Here is a 26,434-nt window from a genome sequence, read left to right as displayed (position 1 = left end):
GCTGCTAGCGTGGCCGTACCCTTAAATACGGAATATCTATGAGCCAAAACCAATTTTAGGGCCACAACGCGTCATGGACACCATCTTTATATAGCAAATACGGATCTCAAGGGCCATACTTTTGCTGGCGGAAACCGAAAATACGTCATAGTTGTCGCCCCCGGCATTTTGGGCGGCCAATGCCATCGTCAAGCCATCAAGCCAAGCGACATGAAAAGTCAAAATGGCCGCTCGGGCCGGCGCGGGGTGGCAGTTCGCAACGTATGATGCGGGAACGGTCCCACAGTTGCGACGCAACAACGGGGTTACCAATGCATTGAGTTCTAAGGGAGCTGTGCCGGGACCGGTCGAAAACGACGTAACAGCCGGGAAAACGCAGCCCCGGGGCACGTAACAGCGAGGTTCTACTGTATCACTATACGACGCTACGACGCCATCGTGACGCTCGCTCTTCGTTTCCGATGCCTCGCGCTTGTGCGAAACGACACGCGTCCACGCATCCGGTACCTAGTGTGACATTCCGAGGATGAGTGCTTCGACGAAAACGTAAAACGGGTGCGCGTTACAATTGAGGGCGCGTTAGAATCAAGTAAATATGGTAAACGTCTATTTTTCGAATTTTCGTGTCGAACCTGCATATAACGAAATCCTCTTTATAACGAAGTTTTTCGGGAAATTGTCAATTTTGTTATATCCAGGTTTAACTGTATTTTTGTTTCTGTCTGTTACTAGATAATATGACATGACAAAGGACGCTTTCAAAGCTATCGCTCACTAAGACGGCAATCCAAGCTTGGCTCTACGAGTCTATTTTGAACTTCTATTGAACTGTGTACTAGTACAATCTGCCTTTCTTTTAACAGCTTAGCTGTTTAAGCGAGCCGTAAAAGCTGTGCGTTTCACGAAAAGCCAGCCGCGCCGTAGCCATGGTTCCCTGCCACTGCGTTGACTAGCAACTACCTCATGGAGCGTCGCGCTCTATGTGGGGGAGAGAGAAAGAGAAAACGAGAGCGAGAGAGAGAGTGCGCGCGTCGCGCGCTATGCTCGGGAGAGAGAAAGAGAAAATGAGAGCGATAGATAGAGAGAAACAAATTGTATTAGTACCAACGAGGCAACGCGCAGAGGTGCTGCCGACGCCAACCACGCTTCTCCGTTTCCCCGAATTAGCGCCGAATGCTGGCGTTGTCCGTGACTGCAGCAAGCGCCTCTGGTGGCGGCTCGGTCGAGCTACCAGCCTACCACCAGCTGCGCCGTGACGTCATCCCGGTGTTTCGTCTGCTGCGCGCCGGAGGTACACTGTGCATAGGTTTCACCAAAATTCCCCTACGTATGCTTGGACTGAAAGTGCTTCGCGAGGCGTTCCCCAATGCCACGACCACGAGGAAATGCTGATACACTTCGTATAGCCATGACCAGCTAGGAAGCGATCAGCTCCGCTGTGTTCTTTGCCTTGCGCCACTAGTACAAGCTACCTTAACTTTTTCGCTTGTGCCTCTAAATGTGCGTTAAACAGTAGTCTCTCCATATTACTGATAACATTTCCACGCAATACAGAAAGAAATGAGTGCGTTGCCACATAATTACAATATCGGGCTCCTGTGCTAAACGTCCTTTCTTCGAATCTTGCCATTGAACAATTTTGTTTATATGTGTTTATTGGAATATATGCATACTTGGAGATATACAGAGCATCAAGGCGACGTCGATGCAGATAGCGAGAATTCCCCTTAGATGTCCACGCAATTTATACCGCCATAAAATCGAATAGATTGGCCAGCATATACTTTCGGCAAACTGTCAATTAGAGCTGCATCCAGTTTAAGTGTACTCATGCCCAAATGGCTCAAATATGTAACTTTGCTCTGGCATGACGTCCCAAACAATGTCAAGTTATTCGTAGAAGGCAACGGTGTGGATGGTGTCTTACCTGAGAAGTGGGCAGGTGACCCTGTTTAGTAGCCCCGATAGCTGGTCAAGGGCTGAGTAGGAAAGCACCACCATCGGACACATAAACACTCCCCGTTAGAGAATCTTGGGAAAACCTTAAAGAGTGGACAAATCCAGAATTATTTAAGATTTAAGAATTATTTAAGAATTTAATCGCAGGGAGAAAACCCTTGTAAGTGCCATAGGAAGTGCCTTTTAGCGTGGAGACGCTTCTTAAGTCGCTTTTATTCTAGTTTTCCACCGGGTTATACAGGCAAAAAAAGGGCCGCTTTCTCCCTATTTGAATGCGCCTTGAATGTACGCTCCCTCAGGTAAGATGTTCGCGCGTTTCATAACATTTACGCATGTGTCACTAATAAATTTTTCTGACACTTTGCATGTTTCCCAAACTCTACTGGCACACGCTTTCCGCATTTTTGTCTGAATTTCTTAAGATTTCTCTATGAATTTCAATACGAGAGCGTGGATTCTTTCCTGCCTACTTACTGATACTTTCCTTAGACAAACGAATAATGCCATATTGCCGTATTGCGCATCTTTCAGAATCGGAAGGGACAAAATGATGAGACGGTACGTAATGTCCTATTTTTTTTTTCAAATTACTTTCCCACTCCACTGGAAAGATAAACAGTTGGAAGGCAATGCAACGTCTATTTTACGTCGACAAAAAAAGATGGCTTCCTGAGTGAGTTGCGGATGAAACATGATGCATCAACCCTATCAATTATTGTGATAGCCGCAGCGGAATGTCAAGGTTTGATCGACGTCAACTAGAGCTTGAATTAACTTCACACATTTTTATAGTGCATTCGTGGCTTCAGTTCGGAATTTCTTCAGGCGTGGCATGGCTTCGCGAAGGCGAGAAGAGAGCGTGTTAGCGCTGGTTTGATTCTATGCCGCTTCCTTCATGTACTTATATTTCCCCAGCCTGAGCTCTATGCATTTGCTCCTTTACAAGCTGAAGGCGGAGTGACTGCGTATGCCGCTTTCTGACGTCCCTCCTTATGTGAGGGGAGCAGGAGGAGCATAGGACATAATATTGCACGATCTTTGCGATTGTCACACATTTTTAAACTGCATATGTCCGAAAACGGCGCATGATAGACGCTAGGAACATGTACACGTGCCCAACACGTAACAGCACAGACAATTCACTAAAAAATAATTTAAAGAGGCGATATGCATAAAGGTTGACGTTATGACATAAATTCATGGCCTAATTTGCCTTAATTATCATCAAAGACTGCGGATTCCACTCCCACCAAAGGTGGAGGGTTCGACTCCAACCAAAGATCATGGGTTCCACTACCACCAAATGTTGAGGGTTCAACTCCCTCGGAATTTTGACACCAGGAATTTTGGTGCCATAAACGCCCCACGGGTTAATGTCGGACATCGGATTTTTCGTCCCATGAGCCGCCTAAGGCTTTCGCCTTAATAATACAGAATAATTTCGCAGTGTCAAATGTGCAGTAGAAAGGCTAATGACATTCAGTAAATCTCTTGTTGATATGCCTCGAAACTGCATCTTATAGCTATAACTGCTTAGATATAATGAAATGTCTGCCGCATACCTGCACTGTTTGGCACACAATTTAAAATAAGAGATGCTGGAATGCGCCTCGAAAGGCCAACGTCCTTGGTGCACCCGGCTCACACGGGTTCACTAATAGGAGCCGCCGCCAAACTCATTCGCCGTGTTCAGGGTTGAACAGACCGAGAGAGGAAGAGGCGACGAGGAGGCGAGTGCACGGAAAGTCTGGCGTGGAAATTGAATATTGCTACATGGCGTGTGGTATCTGATTGTTTGAACGAGGCGTGCGGGCGCCATCACTCGAGAAAAGAAGAGGAAGAACGTGGTCCTGGGACATTCTCCGCCCAAAATGGCGTTGACGTCGACGACTGGCTCAGCATGTATGAGCGTGTTAGCCGAAGCCACGACTGCGACTCTACCATCATGCTTGCCAATGTGATCTTTTATCTGGACGGGACACCGCGTGTCTGGTTTCGCACCCATGAGGTGGAGCTATCCAGCTGAGACACTTTCAAAGAGAGGCTTCGCGACCTATTTGGCAACCCGTCAGGTCGCCAACAGGCTGCGCGAAAAGATCTTGCTACCCGCGTCCAGTCGTCGACAGAATCGTATGTCTCCTACATACAGGAAGTGCTCGCGCTTTGCTGGAAAGTCAACGAGCACATGACCGAGGTTGACAAGGTGGGCCATATCCTAAAAGGCATCGCGGACGACGCCTTCAATTTGCTCGGCTATAACGACGTTTCTACTGTCGACGCCATCGTCAAAGAATGCCGCCGCTTCGAGGTAGCCAAAAGCCGCCGCGTCGTGCCATAGTTTTCCCGGCTCCCAAACACCCCTGACACGTCCTCTTGCTCCGCTCTTCCTGCCACACGACCTTTTCAAGAGAACGTCACTCGTATCGTTCGCCGTGAGATTGAAGCAGCGAGTCCGGCCCCCCTTCATCCACGACCCCTCGACGGTACCTTTGACCCAGCGGCCACTACTATTTCCGTTATACCAGCAGTTGTGCAGCAAGAAATTGCAAACCTTGGCATCCCTACCGCCTGCTCTGTCTCCCGACCTGATTCGGCACCCATACCTATGTCCACAACCTTTAACAACCAGTATTTCGCTCCGAGACCACGCAATACTGCTGAATGGCGAACCCCAGACGACAAACTGATCTGCTTCCGCTGCCACCGAGTTGGTCACGTATCCCACCACTGCCGCACCACCGGGATGCCGCCGTGCTGGAACTTATACCCTGATTCTCGCCCATACGCCGACGCTCGCCTTTAAGGCCGGAGTACATATAACGGGCGTCAGAGCGACGAACTTCGTCGGGCGGCGAACGCCCGACGGCCAGCGTCAACAAATTTGCCGTCCGCCGCCGATCTGCCTGTCCAGACATTTTCGTCGGGCGAACGCCACCGCCGGAAGCGTCTAGCGTCTAGCGTGCAGCGGTGGACGACAGCCAAACAGGAGGCACTAGTTCCGGTCGCAATGCATGCTGGTGTTTCGCGCGCGCGCCTTTTCGTGTCGTCTGCAATCGCGTTGGTGTTGCCGTGTCTGCATGTCTCTGCACCGATTGAGTAGTGCCCAGTATGATCTCTCAGGAATCGCGCTGTATTTGTACATCGCATATCCGCTGATCTGCGGGGAAACAGACAAGCAGTGCAAGCTGTCTACAACAGCCGTCAACAGAAATCTTCTGATCTCAGAGGCCGCATGCTGTCGTCACGCCTATCTCCCGACTTCCCTGATAGATGGTGCTGGTATCGGATATTTCTTTCGTTAGGCTTAGACGCGTTCGAAACGAGAAGCGATCTCGAAAACTCCTCAAGGTTATCCATAATACTCTGTCGTCGAAGCGACCTGAGACTAAGTGAAAGCCGTTTACGCAGTCATTTACTACCAACGAAGTGAATTCTACAAGGACAACTTCAAATTCAGTTCGAAGCGGGCGGCCGGGTCCGACGCCAACACGGCGATAAACGCGCGGCGGCATTCGCCGCATGTATAACGACACAGCGAACATCCTGTAACGTGTCACCGCGTCGTTACTTAAAGCGTGAAGTTCGTCGAGAGAGCTCGCTCCATGTATCTCGAGCTTCACTCACCTCGACGTCCGTACCTTACTTCTCATTCCCCTGACAGCTGCTCCTCCGGGTGATCGCCGTCGCCTCAACGCCATCCCTCCCCGTCACCCCAACCTCCCCGCTTTTCTTCGCCAAACAACCGGACGGAAATGTAGGCCATGCAGCTCTTGGAAGTAGTGCTGCATCACGTTCGTCCTGTCCAAATCCTCTGTTGACGCTCCTCACGAACGCGAACCTAATTGACGTAGACGTGGATGGTGTTCCATTCAAGGCATTGATTCATACTGGAGCCCAAGTGTCCATAATGAGCGCTAATATATGTCGTCGTCTCAAAAAAGTTGTTACGCCTGCCATCACTCGAGCCGTACGCGTCACCAAAATGGCGCCACTGTTGCCGTCAGTGGTATGTGCATTGCTCGCGTAGGAATTGCTGGCAGCCAAGTTCCAGTTCTGTTCACCGTGCTGACCAGTTGCCCTCATGACCTCATCTTCGGGCTCGACTTTCTGACGACGCATTCTGCCCTCATCGACTATTCCACCGGTATGCTGTGCCTCGAGCTTCCTCTTGTTTCCGACGTTCGCCAGGAACAACCGAACACCATCTGCACTACAGCGATTGTTCGCTTACCTCCAAAAGCCTTAATCATCGTTGAATTGGTCTCAACGGCAACCGTGCCTGATGGCGACTATGTCGTCCCACCTATTCTTGATGGCCTCCTGGCGCGCGACATCTCTGTGCCACACTCCGTCGTTACCCTTGCCGCTAATCGAATGTGTCTCCCCGTTATCAATTTTGGCTTGACGAAGCAAGTGTTACCTGAAGGCATAGCGGTGGCCACGCTCCGGTCCGTGACAAATGACCACGTCGCTGCTTTTGCCGCCGACGCGTCTCCAGATCCTCCTGATTACCCGCAGGATGCCTTGAACCTCGACGGCCCATTACGTCCCATGGTCGCTCCGGACCTCGCTCCTGACCAAGCAGCCGCCTTATATCGCCTTTTGTTGTCCTACCGCGACATATTTGACACTGACAATCGCCCACTTGGTCAGATGTCCCTTGTTCAGCATCGGATAAACACTGGGGACGCTGTTCCCATTCACCGCCGACCGTATCGCGTGTCCACGGCAGAGCGGTAAGTTATTCAGCAGGAAGTCAACAAGATGCTCGCAAAAGGCATTGTTGAGCCATCGTCGAGTCCTTGGGCGTCGCCGGTCGTGCTCGTCAAAAAGAAAGATGACATGTGGCGTTTCTGCGTTGATTACTGCCACCTAAACCGAATCACTAAAAAGGACGTTTACCCTTTACCACGAATTGACGACGCTCTTGATTGTCTTCACGGTGCCAAATACTTTTTGTCCATTGATCTTCGATCTGGTTATTGGCAGATTTCCGTCGATGACCAAGACCAAGAAAAGACCGCTTTCATCACTCCAGATGGCCTCTACCAATTTAAGGTTATGCCGTTCGGTTTATTCAATGCCCCCGCCATGTTCGAACGGATGATGGACTCTCTGCTTCAAGGTTTCAAATGGTCAACTTGCATTTGTTACCTCGACGACGTCCTTGTGTTTTCTCCTACATTTGAGACGCACCTTGAGCGCGTCGCAGCTATCCTTGACGTCTTCCGCAAGGCTGGGCTTCAATTAAACTCATCGAAGTGCCACTTCGGGTGCCGACAGATTACAGTGCTCGGCCATCTCGTCGATGCTTCCGGAGTACAACCCGACCCGGAGAAGGTTCGAGCAGTAACTGCTTTTCCTGTACCTCAGTTTGTCAAAGACGTCCGGAGTTTTGTGGGGCTCTGTTCTTATTTCAGATGGTTCGTGAAAGATTTCGCAGCAATCACTCGACCACTCACTGAACTTCTGAAGAAAGACGTGCCTTTTACGTGGGGTTCTCCTCAGGCTGCCGCATTTTCACGCCTTATCACGATTCTGACCTATCCACCGATCTTGGCCCACTTTGACCCGTCCGCACTTACAGAGGTCCGAACCGATGCCAATGGTTATGGGATCGGTGCCGTCTTAGCGCAATGCCAACACGGACACGACCGCGTTATAGTCTACGCTAGCCGGCTCCTGACAACTGCAGGGCGCAACTATTCGATTACTGAGTGCGAATGTCTTGCTCTCTTCTGGGCTGTTTCAAAGTTCCGCCCATATTTATATGGCAAGCCTTCTCAGCAATCACAGACCATCATGCGCTGTGTTGGCTTTCGTCGCTCAAGGATCCTACTGGCCGGCTCGGTCGTTGGACTCTCCGACTACAAGAATATCCTTACGCAGTGACGTACAAGTCGGGACGCCAACACCAGGACGCAGATTGCCCCTCTCGCTACTAAGTCGAAGACCCGACCTATACGTCCGAGCCTGACACCAACGCCTGCGTTGTCTGTTTATCCACTAGTCCATGTCGCCGGCGAGCGGCGCGATGACCCGTCCTTGCGTGTCATCATTGACCGCCTGGAGTCGCCACTTGCCGACAGTTCCCTTCGCTTATTCACACTTGAAGATTACGTACTCTACCGCCACAACGTTCAACCCGACGGCCCAGCATTACTCCTTGTGACCCCTAAACATCTTCGCTCGGCTGTTCTCCACGAACTTCACGACCTCCCCACTGCCGGTCACCTCAGTGTGTCACGTACCTACGACCGGATCCCCCGACGCTTCTTTTGGCCAGGGCTTGCTCGCTCCGTTCGAATATACGTAGCTGCGTGTGAGAAATGCCAGTGACGCAAGACACCATCCACGCTCCCTGCTGGGTACCTACAGCCAATCGACATTCCCGCGGAGCCATTCTTTTGGGTTGGTTTAGATTTACTTGGTCCCTTTCCTCTTTCTACATCTGGTAACAGGTGGATCGCTGTGGCCACAGATTACGCCACGCGCTACGCCATCACTCGAGCGCTCCCTACAAGCTCCGCCACAGATGTTGCCGATTTTCTTCTACGCGACGTGATTTTATTACATGGAGCTCCGCGACAACTTCTCACAGACCGTGGCCGGACATTTCTGTCAAAAGTTACCGTGGACATCCTGCAGTCCTGTGCCACGAGGCACAAGCTATCCACGTCATACCATCCACAAACAAATGGCCTCACGGAGTGTCTTAATTGCACTCTCACAGACATGCTCGCGAAGTATGTCTCTTCAGACCACACTGACTGGGACCTCACTCTACCGTTTGTCACCTTTGCGTATAATTCCTCGCGCCACGACGCAGCCGGCTATTCCCCATTTTTCCTTCTGTTCGGCCGAGAACCAGCACTGCCCCTCGACACAACTCTCCCTGTTCACGCGGCACCCACCCGTGAATATGCACTTGATGCCGTCGCCCGCGCTGCCCACGCAAGGGAAATTGCCCGTGACCGCCTTCTGGACTCCCAAGAGAGTCAGAGGTGTTTGTACGACCGGCGACACCGAGACGTGCACTTCCCGCCTGGTTCTTTGGTGCTTCTATGGCTCCGTTGCGTCAGGTCGGCCTGTCAGAAAAACTGCTGTCTCGTCTGCTTCCCAATCCAGCGATATCGTGCACGTTACACGACTGAAGCAGTATCATCCTCCCAGTGATGACATTTAGGCGCTCCGGGACGTCGCTTCTGCCGCCGGGGGATTATGCTACACGCGTGTGGTATTTGATTGTTTGAACGAGGCCCGCGGACACCATCACTCGAGAAAAGAAGAGGAAGAACGAGCTGGGCTCGCGCTGTGAATCTAACCGGTCAGCGCTGCAACCGCTGTTGCAGCGCTGAATCCCTAGCCTCTGGCTAGGGATTCAGATGCATTATTGCAATTTAATTTTTTGTAAATTGTTTCATGTCAATAAAATTCAATTCAATTCAATTCAAATACAACATGTAAATAGTTGCTCGTCTTACTGACTCGACCTTCGCGTAACAATATCAAAGCGAGTATTGCACGGGTGGTGGCTGCAGAACCCAGGCGCAGCGTCGCCGAAGCAAGCAGTTCTCTAAATAATAACTGCGCATTTGGCTCTCATGTGTTGATGTTCGTGTGCAACTTTGCAACAATATTCATTTTACCAACGAAGGGCCTCGTCATCTCTGGCGGCGACGAACATCTGCCACCTGCAGTGAGCAGCAGCGGTCGGAACCAATCGGTGTGGATATATACTGCTACATTCAAACAGACTTCGTCTATCCGCCACAAGGAGAAGCAAGGCATTGCTCCTAGAGCCGTACAGAGGAGCAATGACCACGGTGCCAAGAACCGCGGAGAGGGCGCAATAAGCAGCACTCGAGGAGCACAAAGCGCAGTTACACGTAGAGTGGTACAGCGGTGCGTAGCAAAACACGAATAGTCCCCGAGAGTATCGAGATTGTTGCAGTGACTCCGAGAAGTAAAACGTTACAATAGCGTTTCACATCGTGAACGCTGGTGACGCGCAAGCGTATGGCTGCTATAGTGCACATGAAGTTTAGGCCCTCGGGGCGCCTCGGCGCCTAGAAGTTGCGCATTTCAGATCACTTTCAAGATAAGGATAACGAATAGATAAGCAGCAGCCGCCGGCCACGTTTCAAAGGATCATGGGTACTGTCTTATCCGGTCTAAAGTGGAAGACATGCCTGGTGTACATCGACGATGTGATTGTTCTTTCCGCCACTTTCGAAGAACATATAAAGCTGCTGCTGTCAGTTCTTCAAGCCATACGGTCCGCGGGACTCACATTGAAATCTGGAAATGTCACTTTGTGTTTGAAGAGTTTCATTTCTAGGTCATGTAGTTAGTCAAGAAGGAGTTAGGCCTGACCCCAATAAAACTGCAGCAGGCGCAAAGTTCCCTCGGCCTACGGCTAAGAAGGCAGTCAGACGCTTCATGGGTCTCTCCGCTTATTACCGACGATTGATTGCCAATTTTACGCATCTCGCCTCTCCACTCACCAGCCTCACAAGAGACGACGTTGCGTTTGTATAGGGAAAGGAGCAAGAAGCAGCGTTCAACGAGTTACGGCAGCGTCTACAAACTCCGCCAGCACTCGCTAATTTTGACGAGGATGCGTCAACAGCGATCCACACCGATGCCAGCAACATGGGCCTTGGAGCTGTCCTCGTTCAATGGCTGGACGGTGCCGAGAGAGTAGTTGCTTATGCAAATCGGACATTGTTACGTGCCGAGTACTACTCAACCACGTAGAAGGAATGTCTGGCGGTCATATGTGCAGTCGCGAAGATTCGCCCGTATTTGTATGGTCGCGACTTTCAAATAGTAAGCGACCATCATTCGCTTTGCTGGTTGTCCAATGTGAAAGACATGTACGGACGTTTGGCACGCTAGAGCTTACGGCTTCAACAGTACGATATCAAAGTAGTGTAGAAATCGGAAAGACAGCACCTCGATGCCGACTGGATCTCCAGATCACCTAGTGAATAACCGAGCGCAGATGCGGATGAATGCGTAGGCTTTATAGGGATTGTTGATGCGGCCGCCATCTCTCGGCAACAGCAAGCCGACCGGGAGCTCAACACACTGATCGAGTTCTTGGAAGGGCGAACTACGAAGGTGCCGAGATTATTTTCACGGAGTCTACCTTCATTCTGTTTGCGCGGTGGCGTTCTCTATAGGAAGAACTTCTCTCCAACAGGGAAGAGCCATCTGCTAGTAGATCCCGAAGTTCTCCACCGCGAAATCTTGCAAGCCTGCCACGACGAAACCACTTCGGGCCACCTTGGTTACCCACGAACACTAGCACAAATCAAACAAAGCTACTACTGGCTTAGTCTCGCAGAAGAGGTGAAGCACTACGTGAGGATATGCCTTTACTGTCAGCGACTCAAAGCACCACCGACTAAACCCACTGGGCTATTGCACCCCTTTCCGGCACCGGAAACGCCGTTTGCTCAAATTGTAATAGATCTCCTGGGCCCCTTTACAATTTATGACAGCGGCAACAGATGGGTCATAGTCACGAAGAACTATCTCACCCGATGTGCGGAAACCAAGGCAATTCCGAGCCGCACGGCAGCTGAAGCAGCACGATTGTTTATCGAGAACATTGTCCTTGGATACGGTGCTCCAGCGATCATCATAACCGACAAAGGAGCCGCCTTCACAGCTGAGCTTCTGCGCATTGAGCTAATGCTGAGTGGCACAGCACATAGGAAGACGACGGCCTATCATCCACAAACAAATGGGCTTACCCAACGCCTCAACAAGACTACCGCAGACATGCTTTGCATGTATGTCGATGTTGAGCACAAGACCTGGAACACTATTTTGCCATACGTCACATTCGTATACAATACGGCACGCCAAGAAACACCGAAAAGGACGCCGTTCGCTCTAGACCATGGTCGAGAAGTCACTGCAATGCTTGACGATATGCTGCCTCATGACTGCAATGGTTCAGATTCACACACCGCAGATTTTACTCAACCTGCCGAGGAAGCACGACAGCTGGCCCGCGGAAAGAGTCTGGATTTGGTCTCCCGTTCGACGCCGAGGACTCTCGCAGAAACTTCTACGCCGGTACTTCAGACCATACAAGGTTCTACGCCGTATTAGCGACATGACTTACGAGAATGTTGGTGACTGTTCATGCTGCTCGAAAAGCCGTCAACAGGTGCCTGAGGTAGTGCACGTAGTGCGCATGAAGCCATATCATCCGAGTGAACTGGACACCGACAAGTTATCGACTACGAGTCTATCCACCTTTGATCAGCACCGGGATGATGCTCGCTCTCGAGGGATTGCAATGCCGCGTCACTATTTGCATCCAAGTGCGCCCTGGCATCGACAAAGATGACGACCGGTCTGCTCGAGATTCCGGGAGGCATCAAGAGAAGAAGACGTTCTTGTTATTGGCGCCTCTCTGGTAGGTACTTACACCAGACTACGCTGTCGCATCCCGCAATTGAATTTTTATTTATATAGAGCTGGTCTCACGATGTCTCCTCTATGCCACAACTGTAAGGAAATTGAATCAATGGAACACTACTTTTTATCATGCAGGCGATATTCACACCAGAGAAAGTTATTACTGGAAGCTGCAGTCTACAAAATTAGATTAGAGTTAAACATACCAGTATTATCATTTGGGGCCTCGACACTAGGCTATAGTCACAGAGACGTGTGTTGCGCAGTATTTCTTTATTTAACTAAAACAAAACGATTACCCTCCTAATTATTGTATTTGTATGCTACACATCAGATGCATTCATATCACCTAAATTGGTTTCTCCAAATTCTTTAATATTGCCTCTCCCTGGTTGTAACCGCTTTCAACGTTCACCTTTCAGTTAGTCTGACTGCTCGCTCGGATGGTAATCTAGTTATTGCAACATCTGCCTTTGTTTTCTGTTTGTGTTTTACTTTGCGTTTTTTGTTTTCAAATACGAATTTTCTTTAGCATACCCACTGGCGATAGGACATTCTTGTCCTATCGCCCTTAGTGGGTGCGAGCCATGACAGAGGTTCATCATCATCATCATCATCATCTTCTTCTTCTTCTCCAGAGAGCGGCGCGGTGATGCTGCTTCTGATGATGATTAGTGTGGTTTAATGGCGCAAGGGCCACAGAAGGCCAAAGAGCGACAGACAATGGTATGATGTACTCGATGTAGTGGTCAATGTCAAGGGGTATATGTAACGCGGCTGTAAAGTGGCCTAAAATCATTCGCTGTAAAATGCATAAAATATACGTTTAAATAAAATTATGGCAGTGATGTATGAAGCGCACACTGATATGTTGAAGGAAAATAAAGGACATGCTGTGAAGAGGTGATACTCTAAAATATGGGGCTATCACTAGCACTACTGCCTCATCAGGGCCCTTCGAGAGTAAGGGCCTGGAGGCGTGCGCTGTACTAAACGCTACCATCGCAGCAGCGGCTTCGCAAGAGAGGCCGCACTACATGTTCTTGGGACTGATAACGTGTAGCAAGCGGACTTCATTGAAAAAATCTAATACTGTTTTCGTATTGAACAGTGGTTCCTTGCCAAGAAACCTTGCTGGATGCAGAGGAAAATGTCTGTAAGCTAGGGGGAAGTGTTTTTTCCTTTCAGCGTCTGCTTCCCGACACTCCAGTAGTACATGAATGACGGTCAACCTCTCACTACATTTCCCACAGATTGGAGGTTCCTAGCCGGTCAACAAGTGGTTGTGTGTGCCGTACGTGTGTCCGATTCTCAACCTAGTTAAGAGGACATCGGCTGCCCGTGATTTCGTTGTTGGTGGCCAAAACCCTAAGTGAAGTTTAATTAGGTGAAGCTTATTAGACGTTTCAGAATCCCAAAGGCGTTGCCAATAGCTTCTTAGTTTTCTGCGCAGGAAAGGTTTCAAATCTATAGCTGTGACAGCCATAGGAGCGTTGCGAGGTTTCGTTGCTGTAGATGTAGCGAGTTCATCAGCCTGCACATTCCCCTGAATACCTCTGTGGCCAGGAACCCAGCATATTATGATACGCTGTTCAGCAGCATAACTAGTGCACAGAAGCGAATAGAGTTCATTTACTACAGTATTTCTGTGCTTTTGTAGCGACATTAAAGCCTTGACTACGCTTAATGAATCTGTATATATAATTGCCTTCTCTAAATTTATATGCATGATATGTTTTACAGCCGACAATAATGCATAAGCCTCAGCCGTAAAAATGCTCGTTAGAGAGTGCAGAACATCTGATTCCGAAAATGATGGTCCAACTGCTGCATAGGACACGCCCGCATGCGACTTTGATGCATCTGTGTAAAATTCCATGCAGGAGTATTTCGATTGCAGTTCTAGAAAGTGCATTCGAATGTGTTCTTGTGGAGCGTGCTTTGAGACTTGCACAAATGACGTGTCACATTTTATGATTTCCCAGTGCCACGGCGGTAAGAACTTTGCTGGGGTCTTTAGACTGTGTTCTAGAAGCGAGACACCCATTTCTTCACTAAGCCTTCTAACACGCAGCGAGAAGGGTTCTCTGAACGTTGGGCGATTATGAAACAGTGTAGCACACGTCATGTCATTTACAGTTGCGTAACAAGGATGTTCTGGGTTAGAAAGAACTTTGAGGAAGTACGTAAAACTAGTGTATGACCTTTGCAGGTTAAGTGACCACTCATTAGATTCCACGTACAGACTTGGTACAGGACTTGTCCTGAAGGCACCTGTGGCCAGGCGGAGGCCTGAGTGGTGTACGGCATCCAGTATCTTTAATGCGCTGGGCGTGGCAGAGTGATAGACTACAGCGCCATAATCCAAACGGGATAGTATGAGGCTCTTATACAGGTTTATTAGACACTTCCTATCACTACCCCATGTCGTATGTGACAAAACTTTAAGAATATTCATTGTTTTTAAGCATTTATTCTTAATATATTTAATGTGGGCTATGAAGGATAGCTTGGAGTCAAGTATGACACCCAAAAATTTGTGCTCCGTGTGCAGAGGTATGCGGTGTCCATCAAGTTCAATATCAACATCTGGGACCAGGCCTCTCCTCCTTGTAAAAAGGATGCAGGAGCTTTTCGGGGGATTTAGCTTAAACCCGTTTTCACTAGCCCATTTTGATACCTTGTTCAGGCCAAGCTGAACCTGTCGCTCGCAAATTGCGAGATTACACGATTTGTAACCTATTTGCACATCATCAACGTAAACTGAATAAAACATGGTAGGCGGAATTGATGAGCGCAAAGAATTCATTTTTACTATAAAAAGAGTACAGCTCAGTACACGTACCACCTTGTGGCACCCCAGTTTCCTGGAGAAATGGCCTGGAGAGAGCATTTGCAATTTTGACACGGAATATGCGGTTTGACAAATAGCTTTCTATAACGTTAAGCATGTTTCCGCGAATACCCATTTCCGACAAATCTCGTAATATCCCGTAGCGCCACGTCGTGTCGTACGCCTTTTCCATGTCGAGAAATATGGACAAGTACTGCTTATGAATGAAGGCATCACGTATGTGCGTCTCGATGCGTTCTAGATGGTCGGTAGTAGAGCGACCTTCTCTGAAACCACATTGATAAGGGTCAAGCATTTTGTTAGACTCGAGGACACGTAACAAACGCCGATTTATCATCTTCTCAAATAGCTTGCAAAGACAACTTGTAAGCGCTATCGGACGGTAACTTTTAACTGAAAATGGATTTTTACCTTGTTTCAATATCGGAATTATATTAGCCTCTCTCCATGTTGAAGGCACGTATCCAGAAGCCCAAATGGTGTTAAAAAGTGCAAGAAGTGTTATTTGTGTGTCTTGGTGCAAGTTTTTTATCATGTCATATACAATCCTGTCAGCTCCGGGTGCGGAGCTCTGACATGCGTTTAATGAGGCTTTCAGCTCAGCAACGCTGAAAGGACGGTTATAAGGTTCATTCGGTCGGCATTTCCGATCTAGTGTTTTACGTTCAGCTATTTCTTTATATCTAAGGAATGACCTAGAATAATTACTTGAGCTAGAGACGGCCTCAAAGTGCTCCCCAAGGGCGTCAGCCTGCTCTTCCAAGGTATTCCCTTGATCATCGACCAAGGGTAATGACTGGGTCTGTTGCCCGTTAAGTCTCCAAAGCCTATTCCAAACTTTCGCCTCCTGTGTGTAGGAATTTATGCCTGAGAGGAATCTCTCCCAGCTCGTTCTCCTTGCCTGTCGCCTTGTCCGCCTTCCCTGCGATTTGATGCGTTTAAATTCTTCTAGATTTTCTGCAGTTGGTGATCGACGAAGTGCGTTCCATGCCTTATTTTGCTTCTTTCGTGCCTGTCTGCACTGCTCATTCCACCATGGAACGCGTCGTTTACATGAACGGCCATTTGTTTGAGGTATGCACTTTTTTGCTGCATTGATAATAAACGCTGTAAAATACCGTACTGCATCGTCAATGCTAAAATCGTTGATAAAATGTTGTGTTAATTGAGTTGATTCATTAAACTGCTTCCAATCAGCCATTGCAAGCTTCCATCGAGGCGTTTGTTGTGGACGGTCATGTTGCTCTACTAGTTTAAGTATTATAGGGAAATGGTCACTCCCTAGTGTATTTTTGATTACCTCCCATTTCAGGTCAGGAATTAGTGAAGCAGAGCCAATGGCTAGATCAATGGATGAGTATGAGTTATGCGTGAAGTTAAAATATGTGGGTTCTTTTTTATTAAAAAGGCATGCACCAGAGCTTATAAGAAAATTTTCGACGAGTCGCCCTCTAGCGTCACATCTGGAAACTCCCCACAGACTGTTGTGGGCATTGAAATCACCTACGATCATGTAGGGTTCAGGAAGCTGGTCCACTAGGTAATAGAAATCTGTTTTTTTTTTTTTGAGGTGTTGATTGGGCGGCAAGTATAACGAGCAGATTGTAACTAACTTGTCAAATAAGAGTGCTTGCGCGGCGACTGCCTCAAGAGGCGTCCGAAGTTCAAAGGAGCGACATGCTACACACTTGTTAACTATGATGGCTACACCACCGGACGAGGCGTTAGCATCGTCACGATCTTTCCGAAAAATAGTGTATTGTCGGAGAAAATTTGTATGTGTGGGCTTCAAGTGAGTCTCTTGAACACACAGCACCTTTGGATTGTATCTATGGAGGAGTTCTTTGATATCGTCTAGGTTATGGAGAAGTCCTCTAACGTTCCATTGGAGTATTTGTGTTTGCATAATAAGAAACGTGTTAATTGTGCTGTGCGTTGGAGAAACGAAATTTAGCTCATGGGGCCTTTCCAGGCGCCATGACACGAAGTTTGTCTTTTTTGGAGCGGTCGATAGAATCGCGCCGCTCCTTAGGCGCTGGATGCGCCGTCACGGTCGGTGTTACGTCCATCGCCTCTTGCGAGCTGCTGGACGTACGCTCTTGCGAGCGCTGTGTTTGACGAGAGGGCTTCGTCTCAAGAGACGATACCCTTGAGGCCATCAGCCCAGAGGTCGATGGCCCCTTCTTCTGAGGCGGCGGAGCAGCGCTGGCTGCAGCCGCCAAGGGGGCAGGTGGCGTCACCGCCGGCTCACTCTGCGTGGGCCGGACGGCCGCCAGGAGCCGTTGTGGCGCTGCCCCCTGACGCGCCACTTCGGCAAAGCTGTTCTTTGGCAGGTAGGATACCCGCCTGCGTGCTTCTTTAAACGAAATATTCTCTTTCACTTTCATGGTTACGATTTCTTTTTCTTTTTTCCATGATGGGCACGACCGCGAGTACGCGGCGTGCTCTCCATCGCAGTTCACACAGTGAAAGGTGTTTTCACATGACTCAGCGAGATGTTCAGTAGCACTGCATTTCGCACAAGTTTGCCGACCTCGGCAGTTCTGTGAACTGTGCCCGAATCGCTGGCACTTAAAGCATCGCAGAGGGTTTGGTATGTACGGTTTGACCCGGAGCTTGACATATCCTGCCTCGATTGTCTCGGGGAGGACGCTTGAGCCGAAGGTGACAATAAGATGCTTTGTTTGAATTTCTTTCCCATCGCGTCTTATCGTAATCCGTTTCACATTGATCACATTTTGCTCTTTCCATCCTTCTAAAAGTTCGGCCTCGGTTAGCTCCATCATGTCTTCATCTGAAATAACGCCGCGGATAGTGTTCATAGTTCGGTGTGGGGTCACGGTCACTGGAATGTTCCCAAAAGAGACAAGGTACTGTAGCTTTTCATATTGCTTCTTATCATGCACTTCCAAAAGGAGGTCACCACTAGCTGGCTTCGTGGCTTTGTAACCGGGGCCTATAGAATCGCACAGACATTTCGCTACAAGGAAAGGTGAGATGACTCTGACGTTCTTTTCTGGTTTTTCAGAATGTATCACACGATACTTTGGAAAGTTTTCACGTTGAAGGCCATAAAACTGAAATACTTCGGTGCGCCCTCGCTTATGAGGGCGATCAGGGAGTTTGGGGAAACAATTCTCCATAGAAAGTAGTCAGTTTTCGGCAGCAACGCCAGTCACCCACCGTGGAGCCCAACAAGGGGACGCCGCAGGTCTTATAAAAAAAACCCAGCGGTCGCCAACTGTACGTTGCTGCTATAACCAAATATGTACAGCCAAGGTTGGTTGTACCACACAAGGTTAACCCTCGCTGCCAAGAATACCGGAAGTAAAAGTGAGGAGGTGACAGGAAAGATTGAAAGTGAGAGGGAAATACGAAGATTGCAGAGAGAGAGAAAGACAGGAAAAGGCAACTACCGATTTCCCCAGGGTGGGTCAGTCCGGGGGTGCCGTCTACGTGAAGCAGAGGCCAAAGAGGTGTGTTGCCTCCGCCGGGGGGCCGTAAAGGTCCGAGCACCCGGCATCGGCTCAAGCCCCAGGATCCCCCTTTCCCCGGACACGGCTAAGCCACGTACGGTTAAACGCGGGAGGGGCCAACCCTCATGTGCTCGGGTCCGTGGTGTCGCAACACACCAAACGCCTGCTGACGCAGACGCCCCTGCGGGTGGTGATGCTGCTTCTGTAATAAAACCCCTGAGCTTTTTCAATCGCGACAATATCAGCGTATTTTCTTCTTTGCATACAATTATTGCGAAGAGTGACAACAACGGTAAGAAAATATGGCAGCTTGTAAGCGTCCGCGATTCATTCCGAAGCGCCGTCCGCTTTAGCTTTAAAGTAAACCGGAGAAGGCCTAGCGACGATATCGGCGCCGTCGAGCGATCAGCGGCGGTGAAGCTGTCGCACAATGGAGTCCCGGTGTCATCCTCTCTACGGCAAGGAAATCCCGCCGTTCGCGAGCAAAACCACCGTCGAACTGCGACCCGCGAATGGCGAACGGTGTGCGGCGAGTTACCGTGCTGGTAACGTGGAGGGGCCTTAGCCGCGACTCAGCGCTTCTCGGTTATACCCGCTGTTGCTGCCGTGCCGGGCCGCGCTCATTCGAAGCGTGCCGCTATGGAGGCTGCGTTGCGCGCGCGTCTAGAAAGGCCAACACTGTCGCACTCTGTTCGTGCAGCTAATAATACCGCTAAGCACGACTGTGTTGAAAGGCGAGCGATTTGGCACTTGCGTTGCGGGCTGTAATTACTCATTCGCACGGACGCACAAGCGAGCAACACGACGAGGATGAGCAGAGAGCGCGCATACCTGCTAGCAGACTAACCGGAAGTCGTAGGTTCTTGCTCGACCAATCGACATCGTCGCCCCCGTTAAAAATTAAAAAAATTATATCATGGGGTTTTACGTGCCAAAACCAGTTCTAATTATCAGGCACGCCGTAGTAGGGGATTCCTAAAATTTGGACCACGTGGGGTGCACCTAAATCTATGTACATCACCACACCAGATGCACCCTGGTGACATCACGACGACCGCTGGTGTTACCAGAAAGGCTCGGACAGGAGCACGGCATTGATTTTATTGCGATGGCAATTATATGGACACTCCAAAGCAGATTTCTGCCGTCGGCGTCGCCGTCGCCGTGAGGTTCCGTATGACGTCAAAGGCGGTGAAATTGTCGCCGATGATAAGTGGTCTTGAGGGAAAGGGAAAGGTTGGCGCTATCTTCTGCAGCCCTTGAGGGAGCACGGCTCAGCGCCACCGAACGCTGTATGTGCGAGTAAAAGGGCGCGAGGGACGCGCGCTTTCACGGGGAGTGAACGCACGGCGGAGAACAAACGCGCGTTCTGCGCCGTGCTCCCTTAAGGGCTGCAGAATTAAGCGTGTCTTTTCTCCTTTACAATCACCATATATGTAGTGCAAACGTGACTTCTTAAGACATGCGAAAGGCCGTGGAAGGGAGGGGGAGGGAAGGGAGGCGACGTTTAGCTGCGGCACAAAATGCCTATTTATATAAAAACGTTGTGAGGCGAGAAGGTGGAAAAGACTTCCGACGCTGCTCGACTAGTGTCCCGTTCTGATCTCGTGGAAAACCTCCGAGCCGCCCCCAGAGGCTCCGGCAACAGTCACCAACGCCGCGCGCGTTTTGTGCGAACGCGGGCAAAACGCCGACGGCGTCGACAACAGTTCTATGTGTTGCCGGTGCTGCTGCATGTCTAAGTTTGTACAGCTGATAAAACTACTATCCTTACTCCGTGTAGCTCTCTACAAATTTGCTATCGTAATTGATGCTTCGCCTTTCGGGTGAAACTGCGACAACTTTTTTTGATTTTGTGGCGCGCCCGCGGTACTTAGCGCTGCACCGTTTAGCATCGTTGATCGTGGCGGCATTCTGAACTCGATGCACGTGTTTAATAGAAATCTTTAGAAAAACATCGGGCATGGTTTAGAGGCCCTTTAAGGCAGTGCAGCAAAGCAGTATTGCTTACAGCACGTCGATGTTCTTGCGCTGTCATGAAAAGCTACATCAAGCGAGCAGCACACGAGCTCGCGCTGCAGCGCGATTCGCACGTACGTTACTGCGAGCTCATATGCACTGCATAAGTTATTAACGCGATAGCGTTAAGGGCGCTATCTGACGCTGCAAATCCGGCGTCGGCAACCGCCGTGCGATACGGAGGGCGGAGAAAATCCCCAACCATCCCGACCGCGCAGGCCCTCCACGTGATCCAAGGTTTTGGTGAAGAAAAATTGAATTTCTCATAGTGAAATCCGTCAGGAAAATGGTAAAGTATAGTTTTACCATTGGGCGTCGGATTCGCCGTCGGCTGTATACCAATCGGCGTCGGATTGTAATTTGAAGGTAAGAGAAAACCTAATTCTGCTACCAGGAAACTCAAACACAAATCTCTTTTCGAGCATTTCTACCCGACCTACAGCTGCGCCTTACGATGCGAGCAGGTCCCGAAAACGCTATCGCGTTCTACTCTTGAAGGCGAAGCTTAAGCGGCCTCCAAGTTTTTATCAGTTTCTAAATGGACAGATGGTCGCTACGACAGCGCATACTTGTTTAGCGACACGCAGTCAGCAAAGATTGCAGGAGACCCGCCGTTTCGCGGCGTGCTGAAAGACCGCTGCCGGTGCAGCGCGTACCGTCGTGCGCTCGAGCAGTTCCGTACACATGATGTCTGCTTGTTGCTGCTGTGAATTCATTTATTGGAAGTATTTCCTCGTGTTTGTGTGCCTGAATCTAGCAGCGTGCAATTGTTACCCGAAGTTCAACTTCGTACACGACTCGCTTCACTTGCGATCGACACCGCGCTGAAACTTCGCCGCCTATTTCTTTAACTGCGTACACGTACTTGGCGTTGCATCATTTCTTGCCCTAACGCCGCGCGCCACCCCTGAAAAAAATCTTCGGCGCACGATATTCGATGCAGGCCGTGGCACAACACAAGCTTAAAGTGGCGGGTCCATATTGTAAACATGCTTCCCGAAGAACACGCTCGAACTTAGTACTACGCAGCCCAGGGTAGAGGGCACTCTTTAGCATCATTTTCTAAAACCCATATATATAAAAAGTAATGCCATTCTTACATATTGCCGCCACCGCGCTCACCCCGGCGTTTCCTCCTCGCCGCCTCCTGTCGCCCCAGCCTCCTCCGCTCCTCCATTGGCCAATCCGTGTCACGTGGAAGCACGCTTTGTGCTTTTGTATGTCTTTTTTTCTTTCCAGCGCGCTCCGACCGCCATTCTCGGGCCTGTGCGACGAAAGCGCTGTACACACAAACGTATCAAACGTGTTAGGGACAAGAACTTCATCGTGATGGCATGCTGCTGCGCCTTAAGTTGCCGCAACCGACAAGGCGAGGGCAAAATGCTTTTATTGTTTGCCATCCGGCGAGCGCAAACGCTTGCTGCACACTTGATATTTGCGCCGTCTCGCATCGTCGCGTTGCTACTTCCAAAAGATCATTATTAAGGCCAGTTACCGACTGACGAAGCCAAATCGCGCCTCAAAAACTTCTCCGCAGGGCGCGATCGAAGTTTTCCGCGGATTTCCTTTGGTAGCGCGTTAGCTGTCGTCTGCAACGGCACGCCCGACGTAGGCGGCGCCACTGTCGATATCGCGCCATAATCGCTCTGGCCGCGCGGAGCACGACAGTGGAACGGAGGAGCAGGGAAGTGGTTGGCGCTACTTTTAATTAGAGTGTACTAGAATATGGTTGAGTAGGACGAGCGGCAGGGGCGGCGCATGCTTTACAGTGAGGCACCCGACGTGGAAAAATACTGGGGCGGCGCTGCGGTCGAAGTGGATTGGGCCGCATCAAGGTCGCGCCGTTGGAAACTGCTGGCGATACTGCTCGGCAGGGTCATTCGTACTACTTCGCGCGCTGGTATTTGCGTTCAGACCAATCAAAAGAGGTTCATAATTGCATATGACATGTATTTATGCCTTAAGAATAAATCTCTTTCCTTTCTCTTCTTTATTTATTTTTTATTATTTTCTAATGCCGCTCGGTGATAGCGCATGCACTGCGACCGCAGTGTCGGCTTTCATTCTACTATGTTATTGTACGGTTCCATTTGGAGAAAAAAAATATTTTTATCGTTCTTCAAGCAGTATGTATCTCTCGTGTGTATTGTTGCGCATATAGTTTTCTCTCAGTTTGCTATCAGTTTCTATCAGCAGACGAAGGAATTGTAACATATGTAACCTTCCTGCTTGCCGCTTCAAACAAGTAAAGCATAGCTGACCCATCCGGAGCCTTGTACTTAGATTTACAGGTAGCATTGCTATAGATAAAAAAAAGAGTAAACTGCAGTGCAACATTCCAATCAAGTTTCCGCCTTTTTCGTGTAACAGAATGCGGAGTAATTGGTACGGAGTCATTTATTGCAGTCGGACCTCGTGCGCCGAAAACGGTTTTAGTTAGCAATTCTATATGCTAATCTTTCGCCGTGAGCCGTACGTGGATTTTTTTTCCAGTCGATACTTCAAAAAAAAAAGAAAGAAAGAATGAAAGCATGCGCGGTAGCCTAATTAGTGCCTACATCGTGGATACGGCGTTGCGCTGCTAATTCTGGAGCTCGCGGGTTCAGTCCAGGTCGCGGAATTCGATGGGAACGAAATGGAAAAAGACTCGTGTACTTCTATTTAGGTGCGCGTTAAAAACCGCAGGTAGCAAAAACTCAACCGGGTGCCTCATAATCATATCGTGGTTTTGCCACGTAAAACCCAAGAATTTGCTTATATTAAAAAAATGAAAAAAGCAGGTGGCTGCGTTCTTCGGCTTATTTCTGGGGGTGTAAACAACATAAATTATTCTCGAGTCTGATTTCCGAGAAAAACATGTTACGCTTATCCTATATTTCATGCGTAAATGTAATGCCGTTCCCAAATGTATGACCGCTCAACTCTGCAGCTTGTATATGATAAACGGCTGCGTTCGGTTATTCGGTGCACTATCATAACGACTATAATGAAACAATTAAAGGAACCACATGTCTCACATACACGTAGACATATGTGCAGATCTCTTGCGTTCGTTGAAGAAGATAAGTGTGGTACCACATGGGGCACTCAGTTTTAATGGGTTGCAAACATGGTGAGACTGTCAAAAATTCGTGCCTGAGTCAAGTTAGCCGATTTACAGGCTGCGCCAAAACGGGGTGTTTATATTGAATGCGAGCTAGGAACTTGTTAATCAGCACTTCACCCGGCCGTCCGTTAATTCTCTCAGGAACTGCGCCTCTGCGCAACAGCCACGACTCTCCGGCAGCAAATCATTCGGAATATCAGTCCTCACTTGCACACAAACACACGCACGCACGCACGTATATATATATATATATATATATATATATATATATATAATGATATGGGGTTTACTGGCGTTAGGTCCAGCTCAAAGAGCACCCGAGCAGTTCCAGCCAAACGCCAGCGCGAGGCAAAACCAGCGACACCGATCCGTTCGTCTTTCTCTTCCTCACTTCAGCAGCCATGCGACCACAGCGACGCTTGTGCTAACTTCGTCATTACAATGGCCCCACGAGAGAAGACTAGCCATCCTGGCGACTCACGGTGACGACACGATAGAGGGATCGTAATACGGTTTAAGCCGGCTGACGTGCACAGTCTCGCGACCACGACGCCGCAGATCGTCAGACAGCGTGAGAGGTTCGACCACATAGTTTACAGCAGATGTACAGGCGACGATCCGGTAGGGTCCGTGGTATTGAGCCAGCAGCTTAGACGAAAGACCGGGAATGTGAGGCGGAATCCACAACCAGACGAGGGAGCCGACACGGAAAGTGGTAGGGCTCAGGTCGGTGTCATGTCGATTCCGCTGGTGGGCTTGACCTTCCGTCGTGAAGGTACGGGCAAGTTGGCGGCATTCTTCAGCGTACCTGGCTACTTCTGATATGGGTCGATATTCAGAGGCGTCAGGGTGGTATGGCAATACTGTATCGAGCGTGCACGAGGGTTCTCGTCCATACAATAAAAAGAATGGTGAAAAGCCTGTGGTTGCTTGAGTCGCGGTATTGTAAGCGTAGGTGACAAAAGGGAGAATCATGTCCGAATTGGAGTGGTCCGACGCGACGTATGCAGTGAGCATGTCGCCAAGAGTGCGATTGAAGCGCTCAGTTAATCCATTGGTTTGCGGAGGGTACGCGGTTGATGTACGGTGGACGACGTGGCACTCGGCAAGCAGAGCTTCGACCACTTGGGAAAGAAAGACACGTCCTCTGTCACTGAGAAGTTCTCGAGGAGCGCCTTGTCGAAGCACGAAATTGCGCAGGATGAAGAAAGCAACCTCACGTGCTGTAGCGGCAGGAAGGGCGGCAGTCTCAGCATACCGGGTGAGATGGTTAACACCAACGATTATCCACCGGCTTCCAGACGTAGAGCATGGGAGTGGGCCGTAAAGGTCGATGCCGACCCTATCGAAAGGCCGCGCAGGGCAAGGTAAAGGCTGAAGAGCGCCGGTCGAGCGTTGCGGAGGAATCTTGCGTTATTGGCATGCTTCGCAAGCACGGATATACTTTAGGACAAAGCTGTACATACCGCGCCAGTAGAAGCGTTGGCGCAACCTTGCGCAAGTTTTCAGCACGCCTGCGTGAGCACTCTGTGGGTCGGCATGAAAAGCAGCGCAGATGTCAGAGCGCATGTGACGAGGTATTACGAGAAGCCACTTGCGACCACCCGGTATATAGTTGCGGCGGTAGAGCAGGTTGTCTCGCACGGTAAAATGAGAGTCTTGACGGCGGAGCGCGCGGGAGGGCTGATTGGCGGTGGAATCCGACAGAAGGTCGAGAAGGGCAACAATCCACGGATCCTTCCGTTGCTCCGAATGCATGGACTCGACGTTGAGCGCTGAGATAGCGGTGTACTGTGCCGAGAGAGACGCTGTATCGGGGGGTAGAGGAGAGCGAGAAAGGGAGTCCGCGTCAGAATGCTTGCGGCCAGACCTGTAGACCACTTGGATATCATACTCTTGAAGCCGCAGGGCCCACCGACCGAGGCGGCCCGAGGGATCGGGATCGGCCCGAAAGTCGACAACCAGCAAAGAGCGTGGTGGTCCGTGACGACATAAAACGGGTGGCCATAAAGGTAGGGTCGGAACTTGGCAAGAGCCCAGACTATAGCCAGGTACTCTTTCTCAGTGGTGGAATAGTTGGCCTCGGCCTTTGTGAGGGTTCGGCTCGCGTAGGCGACAACATACTCGTGATAGCCAGGCTTCCGTTGCGCGAGCACCGCACCAAGGCCCACGCCGCTTGCATCAGTGTGCACCTCCGTAGGCGCCCGGGGATCGTAGTGCCGGAGAATCGGAGGAGCTGTGAGCAGCTGGCGTAGCGTCTGAAATGCGTCATCACATTCACGAGACCAGTGAGACATGTCGGTGCCAACGGTGAGAAGTCGCGTCAAAGGTGCGATAACGGTCGCGAAATTGCGCACAAAGCGACGAAAATAAGAACAAAGGCCGATGAAGCTCCGGAGGGTCTTCAGTGACGTCGGCTTAGGGAAGTCGGCGACAGCTCGAAGTTTCGCAGGATCAGGGAGGACGCCGTCTTTGGACACAACGTGGCCCAAGATAGTCAAGGTGCGAGCTGCAAAGCGACACTTTTTGATATTCAGCTGAAGACCAGCGTTCTTAAGACATGACAAAACTTGGTGGAGA

The 26,434-nt window shown here is 49.9% G+C and overlaps 1 protein-coding gene across 1 annotated transcript in view; it reads left to right on the top strand.

Annotated features, from left to right (window-relative positions):
• The first annotated feature begins 2,496 nt into the window (after positions 1-2,496).
• LOC125945651 (uncharacterized) overlaps positions 2,497-26,434 on the top strand; it is a 47,098-nt gene continuing 23,160 nt past the window's right edge. The window contains exon 1 of the mRNA XM_049667859.1: positions 2,497-2,517. Coding sequence (XP_049523816.1) covers positions 2,507-2,517 — 11 coding nt within the window. The 5' untranslated portion in view covers positions 2,497-2,506. The remainder of the gene's footprint in view (positions 2,518-26,434) is intronic.

The sequence above is a fragment of the Dermacentor silvarum genome, chromosome 5, assembly GCF_013339745.2.
Source record: "Dermacentor silvarum isolate Dsil-2018 chromosome 5, BIME_Dsil_1.4, whole genome shotgun sequence".
Taxonomy (NCBI): Eukaryota; Metazoa; Arthropoda; class Arachnida; order Ixodida; family Ixodidae; genus Dermacentor; species Dermacentor silvarum.
This window is presented reverse-complemented; position numbering and strand designations above follow the sequence as displayed.